Below are 13753 nucleotides of genomic sequence, written 5' to 3'. Positions count from 1 at the left end.
AATAAAACCTAAAGCCCTTAATGCAGAAAGTACTGAAACATTTCATTTGGTCTGTGTTGTGAAGATGATTGTAATATTGAAACTAAAATTGGCAGTGAAGATAATAAATTAATTCTGTTTATTTAAACATCTACAGGGGCTGGGGGGGGGGGGGGGGGCGTGAATCTGTTGTATTTGTTGTCATTCCAGCCAGTAATCATGTGGTAGCAGCTGTATGATACTTGTGCCTTGTTTCAGGTTTATCTTCTCTTTTCTCAATATGATGCTGTTGATGTTACTCTGTATTCCAAGAATTCTGCTCTCGTGGCAATTGGAAACTCCAGAAGGTAACTTTATATAAAAAATTCGTGCATGTGTGTGTATGTCTGTGTGCACACAATTGGTTATATGGTGTAGCAGTTAAGTTTATGAGACTTTAGATTTTTATCCTGCTAATCAAGTGAATAATTATATATTGTTATGACTTTTATTTACCCAAGTATTAAGATGTGAGAGGGCAATATTATGAATGTCTAAAGAATATGCCAATTACACTCAATCGATGCGGTAGGAATTTGTACAAGAAAACATATAACTGAAAGCTTCACACAGAGCAGGGTTTCCCAAGTTCTCTTAAGTAGGAAGTGAATAACTGCTGCATGAAAAACTGTTAATAACATGACTCTCTTTGTTTCAACTTTTTCATGATGCTAAATACTTTTTAAATTTTATTATGGTTACTATGTTATTAATTATGATTCAGAATTGAAATAATCACTGAATAAAACAAGTTTTCCCCATTTTTAAAAATTTTATTAACCTTCAAAAGAATGAAGGCGTTTTATCGAAGTACCAAGATTCTCACAGTGTTCCGTCAGAGGAAAAATCTGGGGACCCCTGACTTAGAGAATTAATGTTTAATGACTATAAACTATTTGTACTTCTTGGATAGGGGACTTCTGTTGAAATTATTCTATTGTCTGATGTCTCCAATCAGTTAACTTTTTGTTTTTTTTTTGTAAGAAGTGTTTAAATGAAAATGTACAAAACGCTGTCTGGTTGAAATTTGCATGTGCGTTTGAATAACGTAGTGAGACATCTAGAGATACGTGTGTAGTATTGTCATCTCACCCTAAAAAGTGAAAACCTGTGCCCTTGGCAGGCAAGGTGATGCTCATGGTCTTTTCTGACTTCCGAGGTTCGATATTCAACAAATTCCTCAAGCACAGAAAAACCATTATCGATGACTTGTGCTGTGAGACACTCCGTACCTTATGCAAGTCCATCAAGAGCGAACAGTCTGGGCTGCTCATAGAGTAAGTGATTCTGCTTCATGATAATGTGTGTCCACGTCTCTGAGGTCACACAAATTTAATGGCCAAGTTCAGGTGGGAGCAGCTTGAGCATCTTCTCTACAGCCCGGACATGTCACCCTGTGACTTCCATGTGTTTGGCCTAGTAAGAAAACATCTCAAAGGTGGAGGACTGGCTCCTGTCACAGCCACTGGAATTCTGGGAACAGGGAATACTTTAGATTATGAAACAGTGGGATAGTTGTGCTCAGGCGTGTGGTGATCACTTTCAGATAAAGACTTCAAATCATACCCACAGCATCGTTTCGTACCTTTTATTTTGAACAGCCCTTCCTGGAGTTTAATTCCATCTCTTAACATTAGAATTTTCATTCTTAAAAACACAGTTGTAACTTGGTCCTCCATAATCTATTGATTTATACTCCCGAAAACATCTCTACAAACTGAGAATATCTTTTAAGAGTTTTAAAGAAGCTATAATGGTAAATGTTCTTAATCAGGTAAGATAACTGTCGCACAACATATTAAACCAAATACAAATGTGAGTCAGAAAGTAAGGTACAAAGATATTCCATGACTGTCAAATTGTCAGCTTTTTGATGTCAACACTAAGATCACAACTTTAGCATGCAGTTGACAGCTGGAATGTATTACAGGTCAGGTCCATGCTGCTTCATTTGTGAGATGATTGTCTTCTGCGGGTATGCAAAATATTTCCATGTTGTAACTGCATTCAAGTCCAGTCAGTGGAGTAAACACTTAGCACTGAATGCACATGTGCACGCTCCTGTGTGTGTGTGTGTGTGTGTGTGTGTGTGTGTGTGTGTGTGTGTGTTAATTAGGGCATTATTTATGTTTTTCCTTGTAGTTCTAATCATTTTACATGCTTTAACCACACTAGTCTCATAACATTTTGGTACGGGCAATAAATACTTTGCTGTCATGTGCCAACACCAACTTAACATGAAATATTCCTGTACATACAAACGTCACAACCATAAGAAAGTTCAAGAACCTTCCAGAAATGATAAATACTAAATCCATACTAATATTATAAATGTGAAAATTACTCTGTCTGTCACCTTTGCACGACAAAACTGCTGAACAGATTTTGATGAAATTAGGTGTGGAGATAGCCTGAATGCTGAGGAAGGACTTACTTTAAAAAAGTGTGTAGTACAATATTTATTGATTTCTAGAATATGACATGAATAAGGAAAGAATATTTATGCTTTGATAAAGCTGCTGTACTTACTGTTAACCTTATTTCTGAAAATGCTTTTATTGGTTGATATTGTGTAACTTTTTGAAAAAGCGAATGAAATAAAATATTCTGTTAAATTTGGAATGAAATGTTCTGTTAAAAAAATCTCTTATATGTTCATTAAAGGCCACGGCTAAATTTTCCGTCTTACTCCGATCTTTCTTTAATGTTACACAATAAGCAAATTAAATATAATACTCAATTAATTATTTATTTTTCTCTGTGAGGCTTGATGCTCCAGTATAGCTGCCTATGTGCGATGACAGCATATACGATTGAAATAATTGTTTTTAATAAAACTGTACCTCTGGCCTACAAAAAGAAATGAAAAATATTACAAGACGCCATTCTGCATATATTTAGATTATTTTCTTTAATACTTCTTGCAATTAAATGATTATTGAAATAGTTTTACCATTTTTAACACCAATGGCATTGCTGCAACAATGGACTTACACAAAATGGCCAGGGCAACATTTAATTATTACGCAAATGATAATTATCGGTCAGAGAAGGTACTTTTGCTACTAACAAAACACACATACTACCGAGCTATTTGCACATATATGTAAAAAAAAATTATCATGGCACTACTTATGACTGAAATACTTATGTACAGACTGTGATCTATATGTGATCATCAGATAGGACATCAGAGCCACCCAGACAAAGAAGGAGATGAGCGTGAAACAAAGAAATCTTTTTTGTATGTACTACGATACAGAGATAATAGTAATTACAATTGTATGAGCATGTATGCGGTTCCATTGAGCATGTATGGCGGTTCCATTGTAGTTGCATATCGAAAAGGTGATTTACATTTTTTTTTTCAAGAAGCGATGCTGTCTTGACATTTCCTACATAATACTATTCAAGGTAATGACTACAATGCTTATATAATACCGTACATCTTTAATCCACACTTCTAAGTCCCATAAGATTTCACACACATTTTTTTGAATCCACACTTCCATAATGTAATATAATAAGTGTAAAGTAACTGGGTCTGTTATGTTTTCAAGATTAAACCTCTGAACTGATTTTGGTGAAATTTAATAGAAAGATGGCTTGAAATCTGAGGAGAAACGTAGGCTACTTTAGATAATTAAAAAAAAAGTCAGCCCCTAAAAAGGTACAGTAGAGAATAGAAAATATTTTTTGTCAATGAACATAAACCATTATGAAAAATTATTAAATTGAAATGGAATTATTAAATTTGTTGCATAATATACACATTCTATGACCAACTGTTTCAGAAAGCCTCATTGGAGCGGGCTACAGCTTCCCGGATCTAAGTCTTGTCACTGATCCTCTGTATGGTAGCACTGACAAACCATCACATACTGATCATGTTATCACATCCTTTTTGCTATGATGAACATTGGATGTTGCCCATCATGTCAAAACTCCACTATCATTGAGCAAAATCACTTATGAATGAGAAGCTCCCATCGTTGATCTATGCCTCAAGACTGTAATAGGGCTTCATACAGAAGAAATGGACATAGTCTCTGTGCTTTTGCCTTTTTGGTGAAGGACCATAATCCTCAAGTTCATTTGTGATGTCCGACGAGCAAACAAAGAATGCAATGTGGCCAAAAGTAGCATTTTAGTAGTTTTTCAATATTCCTACTTTCCAAACAGGCATAAAAATCCACACTGAGTCTTCCTGGACTTTATGTCACAGGCTAGTGTTGGTGTTACATCACTCTAGGTCTCGTGTGGGTGTTCTCGTCATATGTGAGCCAGCTATCTTGCTTCTTCACTCCTGGTGATGAGATATTTCATGTACTCATTCTGAGTATCAACTGGTTGAAATGGGAATATTGTATCCATTATCACATCGGCCTCACAACAGTGCAGCAGAAATAATGGTGTCAAACCTGTAGTGTCTTGCTTTCTTGTTTTCTTCAGTTCACCCTGGAATTTGTTCTCGCTATCAAGATTTTCTTGTGTGTCCTCGAACCTGCTGTGCTTGTGCCATCCAAGTAAAAGTTCACATTTGCCAAACACATTGTGTCATCTCACCTGTTGTATTTAGCATCTAAGTCAAATTCCTGCAGTCATTTTACAGTTCCTGAACAGTGATTCTAGAAAATGCTGGTGGCTGTTGTGCAGCTGACTTACTGCTGTTTTGGAATCCAATGGAACAGTGCTTTTATTTCAGTTCCAGTTCCTGTTCCTGCACTATCTAGTATTGCTCCGGTTCAGAAATATTGTAGATCCGGGGCAGATCAACAGAGCAGTCTTAAGTTGTAATGGGGAGGTGGGTAGTCTCACGTGACCTGTGTTTATGTTTAGTGATTTTGCTGTTTCCTTTTCATTTATTGCTCTCACATCAAATGAAAACAAAACGGATATCTGTGACCGGGAGCTATCAAGTGAATTAAAATACATTCACATAAATTACGGAAGGCCAAAATATGTTATTAGTTGCAGATTTTATTGTATTTCCCCTTTCTGATAGTCAAGCATTAATTGCATTGCAGAACAATGAAGTTATTTCTGTCGATTTGCTAAAGAAATTTGGCTTTTATTAATCTTTTCCGCTGAAACAGTCAATTTATTGCCAATGTATTTGAAACGGAGTGTTTAATTCCACACTATTGCCTAGTTTCAACTGTTTGCTGCATTTCAGCTGCATGTTTTCATCTTCTAGAATGTATAGCATTATGCCATACTAAAGAACCAAACGTGAGGTAATACAGTACTAGTACTCCAAGAAAATTTACATCCGAATCTGGACATACGAATGTGCACTTTAAGCTCAATTATGCATTTTAGTATGGTTCATGAAATTCTCGTGCTCTTTGAGTATCCTCTCGTGTATTGTTTCTTTTATGACATTATGTAAGACACTTTTTACCTGGAGCTCTCTGGCAACTGCTGAGACGAACCTATTTCTAACAGTTCGTGGAAAAATATTGCGAATGGTGGTTTGAAAAGTGTTACTTCCAAAGTAAATTTCTTTTTATGCAAGATGAACTATGAGCAAGAATGTACAATGAATTTCTTTAAATCACAGAGCTTTTGACTCTCATTTAAAAATCAACTCTTTGAGTACGATGATTTAGAATAACTTTGAGCTAAGAAGATCTGACATTTATGTCGTTCTTAAACATGTTACTGGCTCATTTGTGTGATGCATGGTAAAGTGTAACAAGTGCAAAAAGGGGCAACATTATATGTGAAAGCTTTTCTTTCCTTGTAACAACACTACGTATATTAATTTAAAACATTAACTTTTCCTATTTCTGTGTTCGCGTTACTTGACAGTGATGTTACTATTGGCTGACTACATAATGTGTCCTATGTTATGAATATGTGCTGTCGTGGGCTGGTGAGATCACATGACGTGAGCTATGACTGGCTTACAAAAGCACATCGCAGTCACGATTTCAATGCTTCGGAAAGTAACATGCGGTATTTGGTGGAGTTCGAATTTATACTTCCGTAATTCGAAAATGTGCAGTGTACATGTTGCTGCACGTCAGACACCTTCCCAAAATGTGTTTTGTTCTCTGAGTTTCGTTTTCTAAAGTGCTGGGAAATTTACGCCGATGTATAAAACCATAACCATTCAAAAGACTGATAAGTTCCGAGGAAAAGTATACTCTCACTTAACATGAGATGTTACACCTTCGATAGACAGTCATGGTCTTTACTTTACTAACTCAGTACATGATGTTGTGTGAATGATTACTGGTAGTGAACACTATTATAAGAGCATAATACATAGTGTGCCCTGAATGATTACTGAGATCAGACTTCCATGTGCATTTTTTGATAGAGAGATGTTAGTAATATCGAGGCTAGGCATGGATTTTCACAGAAACGTTGCATTTATTATTAATAACATGTATGCTGTGTAGTTGCTAGTACATCCGAGATTGAAGATTTTGGGTGGGTTTTAATTATCTAAATACTGGCATAAAGAGATTTGTTGATTTAGGAAACTACATAGTAATTTGAAGAATGTTTAAGTTAAATTTTACTAATCCAAATGGACTATATGCTCAAATTGTAAGGTGGTTTATAAAAATGTATTGAGACTTAGAAAAAAGTTTTAAAAGTACATAGAACCATCTTATTCATCTGCATGGGAATACCCTTTTTTGGAATACGGTTGCCACCTTGAAAATTATTTTATATTACGAAAAATTATGCAAAATCTTAATTAGTGGCTTAATAAATTAATGAAGTACAGTAAAAGCCCTGGCATCTGACAGTCTGGCACGTTCAATAATCTTTCTTCACTTTATATGTCCTGAAAATTTCGGAAGTATTCACCAGAAATCGTTTGTGCTTGGAAATTGTCAGCAATTTCCATTCATGTAGTGCCAACAGTTCAGTCACCTGTCAGACGACTTCTGTCATGCACCAGTTAAAAAAATAGTGTTGTTTTAAAGCGTAATCATGATCAGTGTTGCGTGTTACTGTGGAAATGTTTTATCAACCAAGCACCTCTAAAAACAAATTGAAGTGAAATGCAAACATGTTATGCTAAAAGAAAAGCATGACATCATTAATCAGATTGAGAATGCTGAGAACAGAAATAAGATTAAGGAGGATGTTGCTTTTTTTAAAGACTCATTAAGCATAGTACACAAATTTACAAGTTCTGCCGTGTTGCACGATTTGTTGCTTTCAGCAAATTTATAACTTCAGTGCAAGTATGTGGAGATTTAAGTTCATTGAGATGTTTTTACAAGAGCTTCTTTTCTTCAAGAAGTTACCTGTTCTGGCTGTTCAGTAGTGGATTTTCAAGAAACAAAACCAACATTAAAGATGCTATTTTGGGAACTGCTTTGGTGTGGAGTAAAGTTAAGACTTCTACTCTTCTTAAGTCTTGGTGAAAACTCAGGCAAAAAGCCTACAAATAAAAACAGATTTCACTCTTCCAATCAAAAATGATGCTGTTGTTAAAAGTTTTAAATGTTGCACAGTAAGAAATTTGCCATGACGTGAAGTTTTGGACTGGATACACAATGACAATAAAGAACCTGTAGTTGAAGAAGTAGTAGATGAACTGATAGTGGGAAGTGTGACAGGGCCACAATAAGAACATTGACCACTATATATAGCAAAAGGACATTGTATCTTATTTCAAGTGAATAAAATTTAGAAATACTTGTGTCCTATACTAAAAAAAAAAAAAAAAAAAAAAAAAAAAAAAAAAAAAAAGTACGGTATAATGCTGTACTGCCCTGAACTTAATATAAAAGCTTAAAATTGCATTACATGATGTATGCAATCAAGGTTTTTTTATTTCTTCTCTAAAATGTTGTTTTATGCAGTATTATACATTTTTATCACTTTAATTGAAGCAGAGAATGTGTGATAAACAATCAAAGGCCAGCTGCCCATTGTTTACCTTCTCTCACACTCCATAAACTGCTGATTTTAGACGATTGGTAAGCCAGCATTTTCCGTAGTCCGGCACCATCAAGGTCCTGAAGGTACCGAATAAGTGTATTTCAACTGTGTGTCAACTTGTGCATAAAATTTAGGGCAACAAAAATCAATAGCAAAAGTTGGGATATCACAGGCAAGGAAACGAAATCCGTATCTGAAAATTGTGACAGTCTGGACTTTCAGTGTCTGTTATCTCATAAGTTAATTAGTTTTGTGAAAATTGAATTATGTTACAGCAAAGATAGGGTGCCAACCTTTCTAATGACGTGTGCTAATGCACCATGCAACTGTCTTTGTCTTTTATGGCCACATTTGTATTATGTTGCTTGAGTGAGCGCTGTCAGTCGTGACATTTAGGGTGTTGCTGGAGGCAGTTCATGTTATCAACATTTGTCACATTGTACACAGTAAAGCCTGATTACAGTCAACCAACAACACAAACGAAGAAGATATTACCCTACCATTCTTTCTTGAGCCTTACCATGAGACTGATTGATTTTGTCCTTTTTTTTTGCCATTCCATTTTGCCAATAGTTATTCACAAACATATGAAAATTCAGCAAGCTATCAAGAGAAGGGGCTTGACTCAAGTTTCTCAATTCAGGCATTGATATTTTGTATAATGTTGGATCAAATAGGTGAAAAAGTGTGGTGACACAATTGAAAAGTAAGAGGTACCAATGCAATACAAGTTCCTGTTTGTGTAACTGCTCATGCAATAGATACAGTTCGTAAGAGCACTCGATCCGTATTTTCTTAATCACCATCAAATAGGGCTGAAAGAACTCTGTTAAGAAACTGAATGTGAACATGGGTCAAGTCATTTTCTATTAAAGTACCTACTTAAGTGAGCATCTACATTGTTCTATGAAGGAGCAGATGAGTTGAGTGTGGGACTGAATTTATGACTTGAACTTTGAGGTACGCTTAAAGATGTTGTTCATTGAATTTTAACCAAGTAACTAGTGATCTGGTAATGCATTTTTGTTTGTTTGTGTGTGTGTGTGTGTGTGTGTGTGTGTGTGTGTGTGTGTGTGTGTGTGTGTGTGTGTGGACATAATCTAACATCAGACCACTGAATAAAGTGGAGAGGAAGGTGATGACTCTTCTTGGACCCTGTGAATAATGCCCAGGGGAAGATGATGAGTCTTATCAGTAAATCAGGCTTGCCACTTAACTCCATTAAGGGTCTTAGAATATTAGTTGTTGTGGCACCATGACTATACTGAATTCTTCAGGTACACAGGGGAGGCATTTCTCTAAGACCTATAGTTAGTAATATTAGTGAAAACTTTATTTTATTTTATTTTTACTTTTAAGTCATCAGTCTTCTGACTGGTTTGATTCAGCCCACCACGAATTCCTCTCCTGTGCCAACGCCTTCATCATCTCGGAGTAGTACTTGCTACATACATCCATAATTATTTGCTGGGTTTACTCCAATCTCTGTCTTCCCCTACAGTTTTTATCATCTGCAGCTCCCTCTAGTACCATAGTTAATAATAATAGTGAACCTATATACCAGCTTGCAAAATAACTGAGATACATTCTCACCAAATAAGTGGGAAATTGTGAATGCCACATTTGCGTGTCTGCTCACTTTATATGCTGACTGTGGATCCAGGATCCAAATATGATTAGTTTTGATGAGCTCTCCCTTTTTAATCAGAGTCCAAGTGGTTGAATCTTCAGAACTAATTTTGGAAAAAAATTACAATTGTGTTTCTGTACTCTTTAGGCATCTTCTCTTGTCATTTTTTTGTGTTTGATGTAAAATATTGTGAACAGAGCAATGGCGTGGTGATGAGATGTCCATTATCGCCTGCCTTGATGAACCTCTACATGGACATGTTGAAGCAGACACACTAGAATCCGCCAAGGTTATGCCAGTATGATTCTGTCGATGGACACGTGGAAGAAAAAAAAATTGATGAGTTCCTGGAACATTTAAACTTTTATCCCCCTGTCTTATAAAATTTATGCCATATCTTGAAAAAGAGGGCAAGCTATCTTTGCTTGATGTATTTTCTATAAGAAAAATGGACTGTTCTGCCGGTTGCAGCGTACGTAGGAAACCTAAGCACACTCAGCTCTGTCTCTGTAATATCTTGCCCCAACACGATCTGTCAAAAAGCAATTCTGTACTGCAGACTGTGGTCCATAGAACTCAAATGCAGCCAGAAAATGAGAGCTATGCCAAAGAATTAAAAAAAACAACTTATTAACAATGTGCTGACAGAATAGGCACCAGACTGACAAATTGAGTGGGCATTGCAGTCAAAATGAACTACACTTGATGAAGAGCTTAAGAGTGAAAAAGGCAGAGAAAAGCCAGAAATTGCTTATCTGCCTTATGCTTACCCAGTTTGCGGAAAGATCATTAGACTCCTCCATTAACATGGTATTTTGTGTATTTTGCTCCTGTCAATAAAGATAAAAAAATCTTTGGAACATTAAAGATGATATATAGAAGGTGGATTTGCACTGCATTTGGTGTGAATGTAGTATGTTTTATGTAGGGCATCTATTACAGTAATAATAGCCAACAAACAGGCAGGGAAAGGAATGATAGTAATGAATACTTTAATTCAGGACATAGTTGTGGGAATACCAGAAATAAGAGGCAAACCAAATAATATAGTTCAAATCAGAGGTAAGGACTTATGGGAGTAGCTTGATTCCAAGAAGTGTAGAGGAAAAACAATAAAAAAATGAAAGAATATTTTAAACATACAATTAATAACTCATTAACATGTTGACTGCTGGTGTGGTCACTGGTGAGCACAGCAGGAACACATGCCTGATGCTGTGTGCCTGGCCTGATGTTGAAATAGCATCACAAGGTGTGCAGCATTCAACATGTTAAGCAGTGTACCAGTTGACATTATTTGAGATTCAGGGAGCATATTTCTGTCATCAACAAAGGATTTTTTTAGAACTTAATATTTATTACACATTTTTCCATGATTACCAGTTACAGGAGTAAGAGCTATCAGCATTAGAGGAACAAATGGCAAAGCTATTAAAGAGGATTTATTAATTTAGCTTTAAGATTGAAGGTTATGCTTTTGAATATCCAGTGTATTCCATGTTGAGCTTGAACATCCCAATCCTGTTAGGCATTGATTGATTTATAAAGGGCATTCAAAAAGAAATGAGACAGAGGCATAATTACAGAGACCAGTACTCATATGTGGACATATTTATCCTGGCTGTGAAGACACTTGTCCCACTGTGACACAAGATGGTGAATGGATGTCTTGTAAAAGTCCCGGGGCTGCGATGTGAACCAGTTCCACATGTACAGCTGGATGTCGTCGTCCACACGAGTGCAGGAAAGGTTACGCTGAAGTTATTCTTTGATCAAGATGGCCCCCTTCTGATTAATTTCCTGCATCACAGGACAACAGTGAATGCCCAGCATTACTCGCAAACCTTGACCACCCTTCGCCAAGCGATCAAATCAAAACGACCAGGCAATCTCGCCCATGGGGTCATTGTGCTCCACGACAATGCAAAGCCTCATACAGCCGACACAGTTGTGGCACTCTTGCAGAAATTCAAATGGGAGGTTCTCGGCCACCCTCCATATAGTCTGGACCTCTCTTCCTGTGATTATGCCATTTTTGGTCCCCTTAAAAAGACTCCGAGGAGCAAACGATTCACCTCGACCAACGCAGTCCAGCTGTAAGTGCAGAACTGGTTCACATCGCAGCCCCGGGAATTTTATGAGAGAGACATTCACAGCCTTGTGTCACAGTGGGACAAGTGTCTCAACAGCGAAGGTCAGTACTTCTAACATGCAGTTGTTGGTTTCTGTGGTTATGCCTCCGGCTCGTTTCTTTTTGAACGCCGCTTATACACAAACAATAGTCTTGTTAAACTTTAAGGAGGATACAGTAACGTTTCCATATGGAAATTCAGAGGGAAAAATTCATTTACAAACAAACCTGGTGCATCTCACTTACTAGAAATAAGATTGACAGCTGAAGGTGCATTATTAGATAATATTACAAATAAAACAATAACTATAGAAATGAACATTGACCAAGACAAAGTAAGTAATTCAGGTAATAAATATAGTAATTAAATGTAAGTGAAAAGAATGTTGATAGAAATTTTGAAAAACCATAAAGATGTTTTTCCATTGAGGCCAGGAGTGATTAGAGGTTATGAGTGTAAACTTAAAGTAAAGCCACATGAACCATTTTTTATCAGACTTTATTCTGTTCCTATTGCTGTTAAATAATCCTCTGGTAGTAAGGAAGAAACCAGATAGATCTGTACGATAGGTATTAGATTCAAGAAATGTGAATAACATAATAGAAGTAGAAAGAGAGAGAGTACCAATAATCGACAAGTTACTGACTAGTTTGCAGCAGTTAAATATATAAGTACTATGAACCTCAGAAGGATAGTGGCAGGTACCCCTAATGAAGGAATCTAGAAAAGAGGTATTGAAGCAAGTAAAAATACAATGAAGAGGAGGGAAAAGTCAGTCTGTTTCTTACAAAGTAATGAATACTACCAGGAGACAAGACAGTTGGTGAATAACATAGCAACAGAGCAAACAGGAGATACATTCATAAGGGCTCAATTGAGGAACGTAAACATGTATAATGACACGAAGACAGTAAGTGGGAAAAATATAAGGGCTTCTTATTCCATAAGGATAATAGGTTGAACAGTTGGGTGCTGTGGATACTGTGATGTGCTGTGCATGTACTTGGAGTAAAAAAATATATATTGCGTAAAAAATATTACTTTAATTAAGTACATGTGTAGCCAGAAAAACTTAGAACCTACATTTAATGTCAAATGGTGAAATTATCATCTAGTGGAACACACATGTTGTTGTATATAATAATACCCAAGAGTGTGTTTGTGAAGTTCTGCAGTCCGCTCCCTAAAGGGTTGGGAGGAATGGCATACGTTCTTATAGTGATCAAATGCTGGTCTAAGCTGGTTACATTAAGTCCGACGAAGGAAGTAACAACCTGTACGGAATATCTAAACTAAGGGACTGCTATTTCCAGAATATAGGGAAGCCCAGCAAACTACTATCTGATTACAGAGAACAATTTCCTGCCAGAAAATTCAGGGAATTTCTAGCCTGGGAAAATGTAACTCATATTTTAAAATCCAGATACTACTTTCAGGCTAATCCTGCAGAGAGAATTATGAAAGAACTAGGCAGATTATGTATAACTTATTGCAGTAATAGACATTCAAGATATCTTGAGATGATCAAGAATTTTGATGTAGTTTGAAATGAGGAACCACATTCACAAAAATGTCACCTATAGGAAGTAAAGTATTTTATATTAGAAAGTGAATCATACTGAACTGGACTGATTTGTCAAGTGAGAGTGTACAACAACAGGAAGTAGAAACTAATATTGGGGAACTATTAATTAACTAAGAAGATAAAAGAAAATGGAGATAGGAAGTAGGGTCACCTGCAGAATTCAATGTAGGAGACTGTGTTGGTTAGAAGTCACAAACAAAGTTTAAAAAGTGATAAAGTAACAAACAAGTTCATATCTTTCATATGAGGGACCGTTTGTTATCAAGAATATGCTTCACCCTATGGCGCCTGGCTCGCTGATTCAAGTTCGTGAAAGGAAATGGGAATGTACAGTATTCAGGATATGATGTTGTTCATATATGATTCAATGTTAAGGGTGATTTTCGAAATTCAGAAACGGAAAAGCTGTAAGATATAAGAATAACAAATACTGAATTTTTTTGAGATTTTGTGACAAAACACTAATGAAGGCTT

General features: G+C 36.3%; 1 protein-coding gene across 1 annotated transcript in view; it reads left to right on the top strand.

The window, feature by feature from the left end:
* The window catches only part of LOC126088125 (pre-piRNA 3'-exonuclease trimmer-like), a 275789-nt gene that overhangs the window by 185512 nt on the left and 76524 nt on the right, over positions 1 to 13753 (top strand). Inside the window, exon 10 of the mRNA XM_049906233.1 lies at positions 238 to 326. Within this exon, the coding sequence (XP_049762190.1) occupies positions 238 to 326 (89 nt within the window). The remainder of the gene's footprint in view (positions 1 to 237; positions 327 to 13753) is intronic.

This window comes from Schistocerca cancellata, chromosome 1, assembly GCF_023864275.1.
Source record: "Schistocerca cancellata isolate TAMUIC-IGC-003103 chromosome 1, iqSchCanc2.1, whole genome shotgun sequence".
Taxonomy (NCBI): Eukaryota; Metazoa; Arthropoda; class Insecta; order Orthoptera; family Acrididae; genus Schistocerca; species Schistocerca cancellata.
The sequence above is the reverse complement of the archived record's forward strand: the minus strand, read 5'-3'. Positions and strand labels throughout refer to the sequence as shown.